Here is a 17,500-nt window from a genome sequence, read left to right as displayed (position 1 = left end):
TAAACTTTTATTCCTTGTTAGCCAACTGTATCTACATGTCTATCTGTTTAGTGCCATAATACATGTTTACTGATAAGCCCAGCTGTGTATTAACAAAAGCATGCTTGTGCATAGGCACAAATTTTAAGCTTATTTATACTTATTGTTTCAGGAAACACCAAAACATGGCAGTTTGATTATAATCTTTGAAATAGACCAGCATGACTGCTTTCACCAGTGATGACCAGCTTAATGTTTAAAATGGGTGTTATTTAATTTAAAACATCTTCCAAAAGAAAAAAATAAACATTAATTCCTAGAACAGTATTTTTCAACAGATATTAAAAAAATGAAACAATTAAAACAGGAAAGAAGCAAAGGCATTTCCAAAGGAGAGCTGCTCTGTGGTGGCCTGTGGTCGGGAGCATGAGGCCCAGCAAAGACTCTTAACTGGTCACATCTGGCTGTATTTTATACGCAAATCAGCCTCCACTAAATCTAGATAAAACTCACTGACTCGTGATCGGCGCAATGATCTTCATACATCTAAATTTATATGCTAATCGGAATCGTTCAAGCATTTAACACATTCCTCTGCATCTGAGGGGCAAGCACTATCACCTTCTACCCCGCACCCTGCCCCCCCCACAGATGCACCCCCCGCCCCACTCTCCCAACCACCTCATCCCCATCCAGCTACCCCCTCCTTCCCTGATGTGCTTGCCTGTTCACCCTCCCACACACTCTCACACACACACACGCTCACAGACACCCTCTCTCACACACACACACCCCCTCACACAAACATACCCTCTCACACACACCATCACAGACACCCTCTCACACACACACACACCCTCCCACACAGTCTCACACACACACACCATCACAGACACCCTCCTCACACCGTCACACACACCCACACACTCAGGCTCCTAGACTGTCCTCTCTTTCAAAGGATTCGGGTGATTCTGCCTGGCGTTATTAGCGGGACAGGAGTTACCCTCTGTCGCCAAAGCGTTTTAAGACGTGAGCGTAGGAGATGAACCGTCCCTCCCCTCCCTTCCCTCTGTCTCTGCCTCCCTCTCTCCCTCTTCTCCTCTCTCCCTCTCTTTCCTGCTCTCTTTATTTGCTTTGGCAGGCTGAATAATTCAGGCGGCCCGCTGCTCGTCTGGGCAGCGGCCCCTGTGCGTGGTCCCGGAGCCGAGCAGATGGACACCTGCGTGCAGCAGGTGAGACAGATGGCTCAGCTCCCTCTCCGAGGCCGGCCGCCACCAGCGCCACACATCCAGGTACATTAGCTTCCCACCGGCAGAGAGCCGCACAGCAACAGCACAAAGAAAACGCCAAACCCGGCCCCAGGTCCGGAGCACGCCGCCGCAGCCGCCGCCAGTGACCTCACCGCTAAACCCCGCCCTGTCTGCGCCGACCCGGAGAAATCCAGACCTCCCAAACCAAACCGGCTCTCCTGGCACTGCTGGGATATGCTGGGCCATCAATCACTCCCGCCACAACATGCGGTGTCCGCAGTCAGTACTTTAAGTGTGATTTTGAGTAGGATAAACCAAACAAGGGAGAAACACTACTGTACAAACATTAGGCAAACTGCCAGGCACCACTGAAACCAGCCTATTGCCTTAAATGAAAGTATATAAAAAAAAACAAAGTGCTGTACAACAAAACTTACTTAATTAGGCATTAAAGGTAGGAAATTAAGGGTAGAAAATCACCTTTTGATTGGCTGTTTGTCCTTCCTTACCTTGGGCAACACTGAGCATGTGCATCAGAGACTGAGTGGCTGGCCTCCATGCTGAAATGCTGTTGCATTCTCCATGAGCCGCCTTTGCCGTACTTATCTTCACTATTAACGTGCACCTTTGATAAATTCATTCTACAACAAAGGGAGAGCAAGAAGGGAATGTATCAGAGAAACGGCCTGAGGAATTTCCACAGAGACCCACGCCATGTTGTGCTAACAGCCAGTAACGTAGCCTAACATGCTGAGGGACTTTTTTGACGGCATTTTACAGATGTATTTACCAGCCCGCTCGGAGAGTGGGAACGGGAGCGACTGGCTCTGTTAATGTGTGCTGTTAATTGAAACCGCCCTGATGCTTTCATGCAGGGTGACATCTCTGCACTTATTAGAGTTTATCAGGACTGGGCTGTGTTGGGGGAACTGAAAGGAGAGGTCAGCGGACAGAGAGCTCAGATTGGCCGCGTGGATGACAGGAAGTATCGCTCTACATCACCCAGATGCGGAGAGGCCTCACGGAGAGCCAGGCACAGGCATAAAACAATGAGGAAAAGGCTGACATCAGAGTGGGAGAAAAGTGGACCATTCCATTTTGTTAAATTGCTTACTGTCCTACATTCTGGGTAAATTCCAGCAGAGAAATCCCCTGTGACAATGGACCGATTTGTAACTTCTTTTTTATAGTAAGGAAATGGTCTCATTCGCCAGTGCAATTTCATTTTCTCTCTTTATGATTAGAGCCTATGATGTTATGCATATTCTCTGTAATCAAATGATGCATCAACAGTTCATAATAAACTGTTACTATTACAACTATAACAACCTTCACCTGCAAAGTCAACACAGAGTTGCATGTACAGTGTTGCACCCGCATGACCTGTTGTCCGGCAACAGTAGGCTCCCAGTTTTGTCTCAAACATTACTTAAAGAACAACTGGTATGCAGTTAAGTGCAATGAAATAGTTACTTTGGCTAGTGCTTGAAGCACTGCAAATGTCTACAAATAAAGCAAAAAACCATCTGAGCTACAGCCTGGTGGCTGGGCACAAAAGAAAACACCAAACAGAAGGTTTTTGGCTTTTGACGTTTTGCATGTTGATTTCGTGTCCCACACCTCCGTGCGGATGTTGCCTCGAGTACACACACACACACAGAGCGTGAGAGCGGCACTGTGAGGGCCCAGCCGTACCTGCCGCCTTACGCACTTCCTGGGAGCGATTGGCCTCGCGGTCCTTATGGGACAGTGTACAAGTCTCCTACTGTCTGCCTAATTAAGAAAGGAGGCTCCCTCATTCTGCTTTCCGTTCCACCTCAGAGGACACAGTCAATGTCATTAGCCACACAACCCCACACACCAGCCACACTTTGAGTAATGAAACTAATCACTCAACTAATACTGTGCTCAGCCCTCAGTCTGAAATCACTCCTCGCTTTGCGTGCATGTGTGTGTACGTGTCTGTCTGTCTCCCTCACACACTCTCTCCTCCTCTCCCCGTCTCTCTCTCTCTTTCCCTCCTCATTTGGCCAATCTTTTCACTCTCGATTAATGCCTGATCAGGTGTGTAACTTCTCCTGTGTGGCAAACAAGCAAATAAACCGTCATTTTTCCATTTCCACCAGCAAATATCGAAATGCACACCTCTCTGTGTGAACCATAAGTCCCATTCAGGGTTAGGGTTAGCGCTTCATCTGAACATGCACATGCTTGTTGCCTGAGATGACACTGTTCTAGCTGGTTCCACTTTGCTGTGTGTGACAGCTGTCGTAGGGAGGGGGGTACAGGACTGTCTCTCGGGATGTTTGTGTGCACACAGTGCCTGTCTGGGAGGGACACCTGTGTTTGGACTCTACACAGAGTCAGTGTGGGCACGCCGTCTATTCGGGTGGAAAAACGGGATTCCAGACGACGTGTTCATTTCTGCTTCAGTCCAGTGAACGCGCAAATCAACACGCGTCCAGCTGATCGCCCTCGGACACGTATCCCAGCAGGCCTCTGCCCGAACCCTGCCGAGCCCGAGTGATGTAAACACGCTTTCCGATAGGCCGAAACAACGTGAGCAGGACACAAAATGCGCAACGCTCCGTGTTTTATGACATTATAATCATCTGCATTCATAAATCCAGCATTCATAAAACGTATTAGACCATGAGAGGCTACAGTTGGCTTGCTGGAACACTAAAGATGAATGGGGGAAGGCAGACAGTTTGTGTTTGTGTCGGGATGGGGTGGGACAGGGGTCGGCAGCCGGCTTTACTACCATAAAGTATTATACAACATTTTATTTAAATCAGTCAGTGCATATCCAATACATTTAAACAGTTTCAATCATTTTATCAGGTTACTAGATTTTAACATAAATCACATTACAATATTATTATTATTATTAGTATTATCATTATTATTATTATTTCAATAATGATACATTTTAATTATATTATTATAATGCATATTATTTACACTAGAATTTGAAGCACAGTGATCGGAAAAGTGAAACAGTTACAGGACAGTAATATCAGTGATTCTGTAAAGAAAAGCCATTTTGAATTATTTTAGCACATTATATTCAAATGACATGGCAATATTGTTAACATAAATCACTTTAAAATAATGAAGAATACAAGAAAGAAGGACTACAGATAAAGAATTGTTGGAATGCTGGCAGACACACACGCATGCACACACATACACACACACACACACACACACATACAGACATAATTTCTATATTATAATTCATTTTGTTACAAGCCTGTCCTGTCCATGTTGAGCTCCTCCTTAACAGGTAATTCTGTTGCTAACAAAACCAAGGAAAGAATCAGAGATGTAAAATTTGCCTTCAGTCTTAAATAGAGTGCAAAATAATGTACTATTGTTAAATACATTGCTGGATGTAATTAATGAAATTAGCCTTGCTGCTCTCGCAGAGGAAGAAAGCACGGCTGGGGTCAAAAGGTCAGCTGAGGACAAGCAGAAGAGAGGAAAAATTAAGTATGAAAAATACTTCTTTTAGCCATTAAAATGTCATTTTAATGTGCTCAGCTGACAATAAGCTGATATTGTGCTCAGCATAAATTCCAAGAGAGCCATTATGAAAATGGTGGTGATGTCTTCTTTGTACAGTCTGTCAGTGTGCTGTGGAGTCAGGAGCAGAGAGAGTGTTTTTGTGGCTTGCGGCTGGATTTTGGGACCTGCTAGTTTGGAGCCAGGTAATAATGAGAAATTTTGTTGCTTAGTATCTCTTACTTGTTGATGTAATTATGAATTGTGGGTGTATCAAAATGCCACACATAACTTTGAATTTCTGAATTAAAACTAGAGTAATGCTTGCTTCAAACACACCACTGCTTATAATATCAGTCCTCTAAAAGGTCCTATAAGCAATCTTTACAAATTAAAATCAAATGAAAATATTGTTCTAAGATTATAAAATTGAATAGTACTGCAAATCTCAATTCAATGCCTGAAAGTCTTTTTTTCAGTCTACTGTAACATTAACCTACAGTCCCAGATTTGTTATCAAGTAGAAAGAGACCAGAGACCAGCATATTAAAAAAGCTCAACACTCAGTTTCATAATAATGGCTGTCGGGGCACCCAATTCACAGGCCTGAAAGCACTTTTCTGACAAAAACTTTGACAAAAACTTTATCAGAGGGCTTCAGTGAGCTGTGTGTGAGCTCAGCAGTTTCTGCTCTTTTCGGATGAGACCATCGAGTGGTCGACACAGGCAGTGTGAGGCACAGCAGAGGGACAGACAGAGAGCAGCAGAGATGAGGAGAGCAGGCTGTGGACCGGAGAGGAGGAGGGAACGGGGGAGGGAACCGCAGGATGGAGAGACAGTGCTGTAGCAGAAACCCACTGCTGCTGTATCTCCGCTTCTCTAGCAAGAACACAGGCTTGCATAATGTGGGTAAATTCAACAGTAGAGAAGAACACTTAAATTAGACAGGGAAAATTAAAGTTAAGAAAATGTATAAAAATGTATTATTATTTTTTTTATTATTATTATTATTACTACTACTATTATTATTATTATTACTATTACTATTATTATTACTGCAGCAGCAGTAGTGTGAGAGCATATATTATTAGCAATTATTAGGAGAGCAATTATTATAGTGTATAATTACACTAAAGTGCAGTGCAGTACTATTAATACCAGATTTACAAATTTAAAAAAAATACATCTTGGTTCTGTCAGGTCATTATAATGCATATGCACTGCCTGCCATAGTCAGACACTCCACATTCAAAACCACATATTATACACCACACCACACACCATACACACTGATAATATCAATACAGCATAAATAAAATAAAATTAAAATTCAATAAAATAATAATAATTATTGTTAGCATTAGTATTATTATTAGTTTGATATTTTATTAATATTTTAAAATTACAATACTATCCTGAGTTGGCTTTGCATTTCTATAAGCATGTAATTTTAATTGCCCTGACAGGACTCAATGGTGTCCTACACAGTGCAAGAAAGCAGCCAAAAAGCCAAAATAATGACGATTCTTTAAATACGATTCATTTCAAACGGCACTGTAAAATTTATAGTGAGAGGACAGGCTATTTCAAGGGTGAGACATTTTAAAAATCCTAAATCTCAGGATAATGGTTTTGATATCCCGTCTCAGATTGTAAAAAATAAAATATCTGAAGAAATATATGAAATTATCAAAGCCTTTTTTTAAATAAAAATGGGAAGAAGAACATCAAAAAGAAGGAGGCGAAGGTGGCATCTGTGGGGAGAGAATGAACCTATCGGGTCCTACCTTAGCCCATTTCACGCCCCTGTCAAAACCAGTGAGTACAGCCAGAGCCTGGACCAGGATTAGCAGGGAGGACAATGAGCTGAATTAAGCCAGGAGCGTGCGCGTGTGTGTGTGTGTGTGTGTGTGTGTGTCTCAGTGTGCGTGTATGCATGCATTTGTGTGCGTGTGTATGTGTGCGTGTGTGTGTTTGTGTGCGTGTGTGTATGTGTATGTGTGTGTGCGCGCGTGCGCATGTGTTTGTGCGTGTGTGTGTATGTGTGTGTGCGTATGTGTGCGTGTGTGTGTTTGTGTGTGTGTGTGTATGTGTATGTGTGTGTGCGCATGTGTTTGTGCGTGTGTGTGTGTATGTGTGTGTGTGTGTCTGGCCGTGCGTCTTTCACTGCGCTCACCGATTCACTCATGTGTTGCTCTCCCATCTGTGAGCGGTAGCCCCTTGATTGATTAGACAGGTGCCATTCTTCCTAAAGCAGGAGCAGCGGTCTCTCGCACGGCCGGTGCTGCCGCTGCTCTCGCTCTCTGTCTGACCGCACGGGCCTCCACTGCCCTCGCTAATTACCCCTCTGAGCTGGCGAGGGCCATTTTCTACATGGTTACCAGCGTGGAGAAAATCATCACGGTAAATGTACAAATTTATACCAAAATAAACAAGGGGTAGGGTGGGGGGGGACAACCACGCGTGTAGTTCAGCAGAAACAGAGACGTCTCTTTCATATTCTCTAATTCATACTCCACAGGCCACTCCTCCTCAACAGCTAGACTGATTCAATGTTAATTTAGGGGGAAAAAAGGAACCAAGCGAAGCACTTTGTGCATACAAAGAGCTTAGAACCCAGAATCCTTTTTTATTTGTGGATCCCGTGTCATTTAGTCATCAGGAATCGTCCCTTTAACCTCTTCGGTTCTGCGGTGATTAATGGGACAGGAGGAATTGAATGCTGCTGGGTTACAATGCTGGTGCAGGCCATGCAGCAGATGGACTGTCGGGTTTAATATGATGGACCGCGTGTGGAAGTGACAGGCAGGGTGTGCGTTTCCTGCAGGAATGCACCGCTTCGGTCGCAAGGCAGCCACACAGGAGAAAACACCGTCCGAACGGGGAAAAAAACGATGACGCACCTTATATAAAAAGATCAATTATTTACTACTGTCTTCTGTGTTGTTAATCTGTCATAAATAAATGTGGAATTTGTATAAAATGTGCAAGATGCATTAGTGCTTCCCAATCTGATATCTCCCGTGAAAACTTTAGTTTCTAAAGTGACAATCTGAAATCTGGCACAGAACCACAGAAGCATGCGTGAAGGCAAAAGCAGTATCAGTCTTAGAAAGAAATAAATGAGAAAATGTTAAAATGATTCATGCTACATTATCTGAAGAAGGTAAATAAACTGTGGCAGCATTTATATTTTATTTTATTATTTTTTTACCGTTATGGTAAAATTGTAATATCTTGTAATATATTGTAATATATTCTGCCATAATGAATAATAATTTTTACGCAAAAAAGGTTTTTGTTTTTGTCCTTTCCTTTTCTTTGGTTTTTTTTAATGCAAAACTTATTTCGAAACGGAAACACTGAATCATGACAAAACGTAGAAATGCTTTTTATTCTGTCTTTGCAGCACCGTGTATCACATCTAAAAGAACGCGGCGTAGGTGAACCTCCTCAGAGGAGAGATCCGTTTGGACCTTGCAGAACCACACCCTTTGCCCCTCTTTGGCCAGCGGCGGCCATGGAAACGAGGCATGGGGTATGAAGTTCATGACCTCACAGGGGTTCAGCCAGGCCACACGTGCACCTCTCAGCGTCCTACAGTCGCCAGTGTCAGGCTCGGTACGCCCCCCCCCCCCCCCCCCCCTCGAGTGGACAGGTGAGATGGCCACACGTCACATGCCCCCCATGTCCACCGGGCGAGGCTTTAACTCCAAGACCCCCCGCTTTTTACCCACCAAATAGAGACACATGCAGCGGCATGTCCATCAGCATCTAACCAGGGCATATCTTATAATGTGCCCATGTATTTGAACATTTATTATTTTTTTTCCTTGTGAACTGCTATTTTAATTTGTTTAAGAAATACAAAGGCACAAAAAAGGACACCGTGTCACAAACGACACAGTAAAGATCCGGTGTGAGAATCATTTTTTAAAGTGGGTTTATAATCAGAAAGATCATAAAATGCTGTATTTTTATTGCCACTTAATAGTTTCCATATTTAAAAATAAACATATGAATAAAATGAAGTAAAATAAAAAATATTGCTGGTACCGAAGTTCAGACTTCTGCCAGTCTATGCCTACCGTTTGCTATTGCTGAATACTGTTTGCTGAGTAGCTTTCCTGACAGCAAAAAGGTACATATTAACACATTACAGCTAACACCCACAATTACAAAATCCATGCAGACATTGCAATATCTGTAATAATCCCAGCACTGCCTTTATTCTCCAGAAAAAAACTTATTTCCTATTTCACACATTCAACTTTCATTTCTATTTTTTTTTTATTTGTTAAAACACCACTTGGATTCATCTTCTCTGATTTCTTTTATCAGTTTTAGCTTAATAACAGCAAAGTAGTTATTTTCTGTCATGAGCTCTGCTTTCAGAGACGTTGACGACATTAGCATGTTAGCGATGAAAGGCTAGTGATGCTAGGCTGCATTTTACACCTGAACATTTAAATGGAGAACCACAGTACTGGGGGGGGTGGGGGGGTGTCCTAAAATATCCTGAGTTTACAGCCGAGCGGACAGGGCTGGATAAGAGTGCATACTGTCATCCCGCCATCACGCACAGGCATGAAGCATGATGGGGGACAGAGAGGCCAAATATTTCACTGTCACTCCCTGCCGAGCCCCACCATTCATTCCCTCTCTGCTGTAGGACAATGTCAATTTAACACAAGGCCAATGGATGTAAAGGAGATAAAAACTGCATAAACTCGGCACGGCATAATCACGCATTTCCTCAAGAGACGCACAGCGGCTACACACACGCACACACGCACGCGCACACACACACGCACACATACACACAAACACACAATCACACAATCACACATTCACACACGTACACACACACATGTATGTGTACACAAATACACACAATCATAGTTTACACACTTATATATATATATATATACACACATACAGACACACGCACACACACACACACACACAGGCATGCAAGGCATGCACTCACACACACACACACACACACAGACACACACACACACACACACACACACACATGCCAGGACCGTCTTTGCAGAATATCAGCATGTCTGGTGGCCTGAGCCCCCAGTGAAACAGTCTCATGTATGAAGCCAGCTGCTGGACACAGCAAAGCCGCAGCACCTCAACACAAGGAGCCCTTTCCTTTCCTCAAGTAAACCAGCCTGAACTTTAAACCACTGCATCCCACACTATCGGTAAGTCCACTTCATCAAAGCTGCTAAACAGCTTACAGCCAGCACTGCCTTTGCACAGAGACCATGTCTTTATCCAAAAAAAACACAGCATCCATACGCTACAGCAGCTAAACGAGAAAGCAATAAGGAGCCAATGTGCCTGTTTGAGGATTGTCAAGTGCTCTTCTTAAGTACTAAGCGTCTGTTGGTGACACAAAAGCAGCTGCCTTACAAGGGACCCAACTCTAGCCTGACCTGCCTTGACCAGTGCCTACCTCTATGCTTTGGCCTGTTTGTCATCAATGTAGTAACAAATTGATGTTACTACATTGCTTCACAAAAATAAAAATAAATAAATGATAATAATAATAATAAAAATAATAAAATAAAATAAAATAGAGAGATAAAAAAGGAAAGAAGCAGGAAAGCTAGAAAGAGGCAGAGGAATCCTCAGGGATCGTAGGAAATGAAGCGAAAGGCTCATTTTGTCATTACACTGATATGGCAGGCTATGATTCCTAATTGCGGAATGCACCTCTTCACTGGTGAAGGCCCAGCCTGAGCTGGCATTGTTCCTCTTAAAAGCGCTTTGGAGTTCCCATAAAAGCACCACTACCCCTGTCAGGCAATTCCTGACGGATTGAGTATAAATCAGAGAAATTGACAATCACATAATCAAGTACTGATTTTTTTTTTTTTTTTTTGCTTCGCTTTATTTCTCTACTGGCTTTGTGTGTGTGTGTGTGTGCCCGCCTGTGTGTGTGTGTGTGTGTGTGTGTGTATCGACAGGAGCACTTATTGCACCTTTCAAACAAAAGGAAAAAAGCAGGGCTTCCGCCCCCACCTCCACTCCAATCGGCCGGTCTCATAAGGGCTTCCTCTTTTAACTGGAGTTAATTACCCTTGGAATGCCTCAGACCCCTTCAAATAAGGGGAAGCAGCAACACTCACGTTCAAATAAGCAGCCCCACAATAAAGACGAGGGGCGGCCAGACAGCAGCGGACAGGGGGCCACACAGAGCAGCACGTCTCCGCACCCGGGAGAGAGGGGGCCGGAACGCGTCCGCACGCTAACCGCGCAGTCGGGAAAGAAAGGAGGGGGGAAAAAAACACACACACGCACACACACACACACACGGTACCACCAGGACTGACATCCTCTGATGGATGAATTAAGTAAATGATTTCATAAGGAGATTAGGGGGAATTTAATTTACGCAATCTCACTTTATTCCTCCTGACCTCTGCCTCCTGAGCTTTTCTTCCTCCCCACACTGGGAAAACATAAAATCATCAACTTTTCTTCAAAGGAACGCCGCCAAGAGTCTTTTACACTTTCAAATGCTCACCTCACTGGCAAAGCAACGCAAACTGAAATAACCCTCACAGTCAAAAGGGATCATTTCAGTGACTTAGAATGATGAATCTATTTATCATCTGTTCCTGTTTGATACTGAAATGCACCCAGAGGAATATTCTGCTTCAAACGAATGGCTTAGAAAGAAAAGGACCTTGTTAAATAAAAAGGACCTTGTTAAATATAAAAAAGGCAGATTCACAAATTTTTAATTCAGAATATTTGCTGTGTGGATTCGAAATGCACAGAAATGAGCTATTTTAATGTCATGTCCTTTAAAATAGGAGATAAAAAGTTATTTTCAAAGACAGAGGTAAAGTAAGACTGTAAGACCTTGTCTTGCTTTGGTGGTTATGTGCTCACATGGATATACCTCTTACATATTCTTTCTCTATATTTACTGAAAAAAATAACATATTAAATGAGATGCCAAAATTAATAACAGAAAATAAAAGGATAAATTTACAAGTGCAAAAATTTAAAACAGTCACACTCATTTAAAAACACGGTCATGCATTTTATCTAAAAAACCATACTGTTGCACACTTTGCCGTTTTCTTTTTTAATTTTACACGGCAGCATTTTGCACCGCTATAAGTGATACGTGGGAATATATAACAATGTGTAATTTATAAAGAATGCTTCATCTAAGTACACACCACACTATGCTTTCAAAAAATTATAATTAAATATAATAAAAATGAACAATAAACTAATGCAAATGTGAAAGCTGAAAGCGTTTGAAAATTTAACTTATTCATGCAAATATACCAGCAAAGCTGCAAAAATGGTCATTTTATGAAGCATGTGTTATTTTACATAAACAATAAACAATAAACAAATAAGCAAACAAACACATAATCATATGCAAATTAAATGTATGTCTAGGCATAAATTGAAAATAATTATCATAATTGCTAAAACAGCACTTGTTGTTATTATTACCATGACTGCATTAATATAGTAATTACTATCTCCGCTGTTAAAGTCATACACTGTACTCTGCAAGGATGATGAAGTAAATTAATGTCAAATTACTGAAAATCTCACAAAAAAGGACAGATGATATTTACATCTATGCATTAGTTTTAAGAGGCTTATGTAATCCAAGCATGCAAATTACTCTAAAGAAAAGCAACAGAGCAGCTTAAAATAAGAAGTGTAGACAGGAAAAAACACAAACTCACATCCAGATTTGTGTAAAACATGGATATATCTTTTCTCTTTTTGAAATAATTTCCCTCCCTATTTTCACAGGCTTGCAGTTAAATCCTGAGAAACACTCACACTAAAGATTTTTCTAACAGAATAACTGTAATATCAGAAATAGTATAAGCATCTCATGGCAGAAGGTTTACAGAGAAAAGAATGTTAATTAAAAAAGCTTTCTAAGTTCTGAATAACAACATGCATTATGGAAAGAGAAAAATGCAGTCAGCTGCTGTAGTCTGTATCTGTATATTAGAAATTCCACCACCTCATTTCTACCATCTAAATAAACTAATGCTACAACTACACCTTTATGGTCTTATCTGAGCATTAATGTAGCAGAGGCCATGGGTCAACGGATCCACTGTTTGCTTTGTGGAGCCTGGAGAGATGTTAACTTGGTACACTCCTGTTCTAGCACAAGTATTGCTTTTATTTATTACACACCTCACCTTGAAGATATACAAAACATAACAAGCCAGACGCATGCATTTTGTCAAATGTGTTAACATCCAGTAAACTACAGTTTACTGTGTATTTAGAATTAAATACAGACAAACTAAAAATAAAAAGATTTGATAAATTAACGTCACTTAGTAATAATGAGACTTAAAGGGTCACTCACATTTGATTTTTTTTCCGTTGAATTTCAGTTGAACCAATCTGCATTTAAAAAGCCAGCTTACAACAGCATTGAGCCAATTACTTGTTTCATTTATACAGAAAAAGGAGGGTATTTGTTCTACATCTGCCTCCTTGGCTGAGCACAAATCCACATAAAGCAACTTTATCAGCCTCTCCCATGTTGCCGATTTCTGTTTCAGGCAATCAGCAAGTTTTAACGTCCCCCACACAGAGGGAGAGGAGAGCCAAAGCCACAGTAAGAGCTCCTGGTTGTGACTGTGCCGTCTCTGTACCGTCCCCTGTGCTGTCCCTTCTGAGAGTCTGCAGCTCTCCTAATACCTTCAGTGGGCCACACGCTGTGCAGCCTGTCTGAAATTCAAACTCTCCTGGCATTTAAGACAGCTTTCCCCCCTGACCGCTCTCTCTCTCACACCCTCACGCCTGCGAGACACATTTCCTGTACTCTGCATATTAATAACACTGCCCTCGTCCTCTCGCTGCCTCTCCCAATTCAGCGAATTTAAAAAAAAAAAAAAAAAAACACGAGCCTCCAGCTGTTCTTTTTCTCGGATTGAACACAGGATGCAGGAGCGCGCGGCGCGTGTCTCGCGGTGCAGCGGAGCTGGGGCTGAGCTGCGGTCTCAGGTAGCTCTGCTCTGCGCTTCATGCAACGCGTGAGTGACGATCCGCAGTGAAGCCCAGCACCGGCCGACAGGGACAACACAGACGCGCACACGTCAAGAGCTCACACGCTACCTGACAGCACAAAAAACAACAACAACAACAACAACAAACATGCTACCGGCTACTGCTGCAAAACACACACAAGCAGCAGGACCACATGCACAACCACACACACACACACACACCACACATATAAACATGTGCACAAAACCACACAGGCATTCCCACAGAGGTAGAAGAATAAAAAGAAAATTTACCTACTCTTGTTCAGAGTGCAAGGAGAAACACTCGGGCAGGGAAAGTTCTACCGAATCCATGTGCGCACTGCAACCATAATTTGAGCAAGCCCCCTCTATAAATCAAAGTTTTTTCTCTCTCTCTCTCTCCCTCTCTCTCTCTCTTCCTGACAGAGCACTGCAATTAACAGGAATGTGCTTGCGGTGACAAGCCTATAGGCGCAGCCAGTTGGGACCAAAAGCTCTTGCACTCTTCTAATCAAGGACTTAAAGCCACGATTGGAGCTCATTAATATGAAGTAAGGCTTTGCATATGTAGTCCCTCTGGCCCATCTAGACGCCAGATTGGTGCCTTCCTGGCCAATTGGAGCTGGACAGGGCTCTGTCTGCACTCGCTGAGAGAAACGGAGCAGGTGGAGGGGGAGGGCAGAGACAAAGAGACAGAGAGAGAGAGAGAGAGAGAGAGAAACGGAGAGAGAGAGAGAGAGAGAGAGAGAGAGAGAGAGAGAGAGAGGAGAGGGAGAGAGACAGAGAGAGAGAGAGAGAGAGAGGGGGAGAGAGAGGGGGGGGGCAGGGAAAGAGAGGGGGAATTTAAAGAACCAGCACATTTCATTTGAGAAGACAATCAGTTTGTAGTGTCAAGTACAGTGAGAGACACCTTTCAAACCCTGCTTTTACACTGCATTGTGAACGGCGCAATGGGATTCCAGTGGAGAACCCACCTATTTAGCGGCTGATCTGTTTGTTTTTTAGCCTTTTTTTTTCCTCAGATTTTGTCTTCTGTCCCGCTTCTCTTTTCCTTGCCTTACCTCTTTGAGAGTATGAAAATTCTGCCACTAGAAGAGGAGGCATTCCTAGAACTGCATACAGCTCTAAGATACTTTAACATGTGCCCTGTTATTTCAGTGCTGTGGAATAATCCTGCCATCCAAAAACACAGCCGTGTGTGTGTGCATGTGAGTGCGTATGTGTGCGTGTGTGCGTGTGTGTGTGTGTGCATGTGCGAGTGCATATGTTTGAGAGTGTGTGTGCGTGCGAGTGAGTGTACACATATGAGTGCGAGAGAGAGAGGAAAAGAGAGTTGAGATGAGTAAAAAGACAGGTGTATATTTTTATGTTTTTACAGATTAAATAAACTCCTAAAATAAAACACCTGAAAAAGCCAATACGACTGAAATCTCAGTTCAAGCTTTATTTTAAATTTAATTTAATCTGTGTCTGAGAAAAAAAAAAAAATCTGTCCACAATTTGTGGTCCCTCTTTATCTTTAATGTCTATTGACTGTTTTTTTTTTTTTCTACAAAAGGTTTAAAAATTAATTTAATAGGATACTATAGCAACAATGGATTTTAAAATACATTTTAATTACAGTAATTAAATATGTGGTGACGGGAAAACAGGTTTATTAGTTGTGTGTGAGTGCATACGAGCCTGTGACGGGGAACGTGAGGGTGCTCTTTGTAATGAAATCATTCCGGAACATTGTGACCGGAGCTGCACGCGCGGCCGAATCGTCTGCTGCATTTCCACAAGCAGCAGGGAATATATTGCTGGCTTCTCAGCGCAGCGCAATTCCCTACTGATAAGAAAATTCAGGAGCTCCCCCAGTCCGCTAACTATTGTGTCTCACAGGCATGCCGTCTCTGAAATTGTCTCAGGCGTTTTTTTTTTTTTTTTACTCTTGCAGGGATTTGAACCCCATTTTCCCGAAACACGTCTTTTTTTTTTTCTTTCCTTTTTGATACTGATGAGCTGAGCTATCTCCATGGCAGGGTCTGTGAGCTCAGCCACATTCCTCTGTATGGCCTGAAAGGTCTTGGCTTCTCTAAATGAGGCAGGAAAATGCACACAATATCACTGGGTTTGGGGTTCGCAGATCACACTTGCACTGATACACCTCCTCGCCGTTCGAGCTGTGTCAAACACGCGCCTCAACAAAGTACTGTAGAGAGCACTCCATCAGAATTCCTGCAGGGTTCTCTCCTCGTGAAAAACTCATTAATATCAGCTTTAGTATTCCAACAACATGTTTTCTAACAACATGTCAAGAAATGGACAAAGCATCTTAATAGGACAAATTTTTTCCCCCAGTTAATTTAATTCTTTGTTATCATTCATATGCAAAGTCATTCATATGAAGTTACAGCAGTAGTGAGATCGTAATATTTATAGGAATTACAGTTAACACTGTCCATCAATTATAGAAAACCTGTTATTGCAAGGTGTCAGTGCTCCTCAACATGGGTGCAGACGCAGCATGGTTCGCTGAGCCGAACGATAAGGAAAACCAGACTTCTGCGATGATGAAGTCTGTGCTTTACGACATTGACACAAATTCATTTTAGTCCATGCTGCCAACATGTGCCTGCAAACATATTTTAGCCAAACCGCACATTGCATTCAGTTGATTGCTTAGAGAAACAAATGTCAATAAGCCAACAGCCATACAAATTAGTATGTCCTCTGGAAGGCCTCAAAGCAATCTGAAGACACTGAGCTTCAGGATGTGAGAGAAGCAGAGAGAGAGAGAAAGAGCGAGAGAGAGACGGACAGACAAAACGTCTTGCCGCTGGCTTATCCAGTCTACGCAGTTACAGACAAAACAGGCATTGCAGTCAGTAAGCAAAATACACCGTGTTTTCATTAAACTAATAAAAAATCAAGTGTTCTCAGTGTACAGTGTGCAAGTTAACGTGTGAAAAACACAGACTACTTATATTGAATACTGAAAGAAGCTCGCTTGTGTTGCCGCTATGAAAGAACACAGATGCGCAGCATATACCCATCAAGTAAAAACACGTGAAAATAAAAGCGAATTTCAGCCTGTGCCGAAACACTCCTTTTCAATGTCGTTCCAGGATAAGAAAAAGAAAGAAAACACATTGTGTTTTTAACTTTTGTTTAGAAAGCTGCACCCACTTAATTTATTCTTCTGGAATATGCAGTTTATAAAAGACATGCATACAATTTCCACACAACTCCAAAACGGTTTTGATGACAAAAAAAATGAAAGGTTTCAAAGAGCTCTTGCGGAAATGTATGAATGCTGGGACATTTTAAATGTGTTTTAATTGGGAGAGCTACCTGTGTTCCAGTTCATCCTTAGGGACTGACATACATTTTCATATAAAGATTTACCATGATCAAAAAAGCTTGCATTTCTGCACACTTCAGTCAACATGATTTCTACCAGCTGAATAATGAACACGATTACTGCCACTTCATTATTATCTGCAGTCTGAGACTCATGTTGAAGGAGCAGGTTCAGTGTATGTGCACACACATACACACACACACACGCATGGACGTGAACACATGAACACACACATACATGCACACACGCACACACACAAACATGGACAGAAATATACACACATGGACACACACAGACAGAAATGCATGGAGATGTACACATACACAGACACAGACACAAGCACAAGTACACACGCACACACA

The 17,500-nt window shown here is 42.3% G+C and overlaps 1 protein-coding gene across 8 annotated transcripts in view; it reads right to left on the bottom strand.

Moving 5' to 3' along the window:
• esrrga (estrogen-related receptor gamma a) overlaps positions 1-17,500 on the bottom strand; it is a 167,908-nt gene that overhangs the window by 69,370 nt on the left and 81,038 nt on the right. For 2 of the 8 annotated variants that reach the window (XM_036541837.1, XM_036541839.1), the window contains exons 1-2: positions 14,066-14,121; positions 1,739-1,870 (exon numbers count right to left, since the gene is read on the bottom strand). The exons of 2 other annotated variants lie outside the window; for them this stretch is intronic. In XM_036541837.1, the coding sequence (XP_036397730.1) occupies positions 1,739-1,869 (131 nt within the window). In that variant the 5' untranslated portion in view covers position 1,870; positions 14,066-14,121. 4 more of the 8 variants (XM_036541838.1, XM_036541841.1, XM_036541842.1 and 1 more) reach the window with 4 other exon arrangements.

The sequence above is a fragment of the Megalops cyprinoides genome, chromosome 12 (genome assembly GCF_013368585.1).
Source record: "Megalops cyprinoides isolate fMegCyp1 chromosome 12, fMegCyp1.pri, whole genome shotgun sequence".
Lineage (NCBI taxonomy): Eukaryota > Metazoa > Chordata > Actinopteri > Elopiformes > Megalopidae > Megalops > Megalops cyprinoides.
Note: the sequence above shows the minus strand (reverse complement) of the source record. Positions and strands in the feature narration are given on the sequence as shown.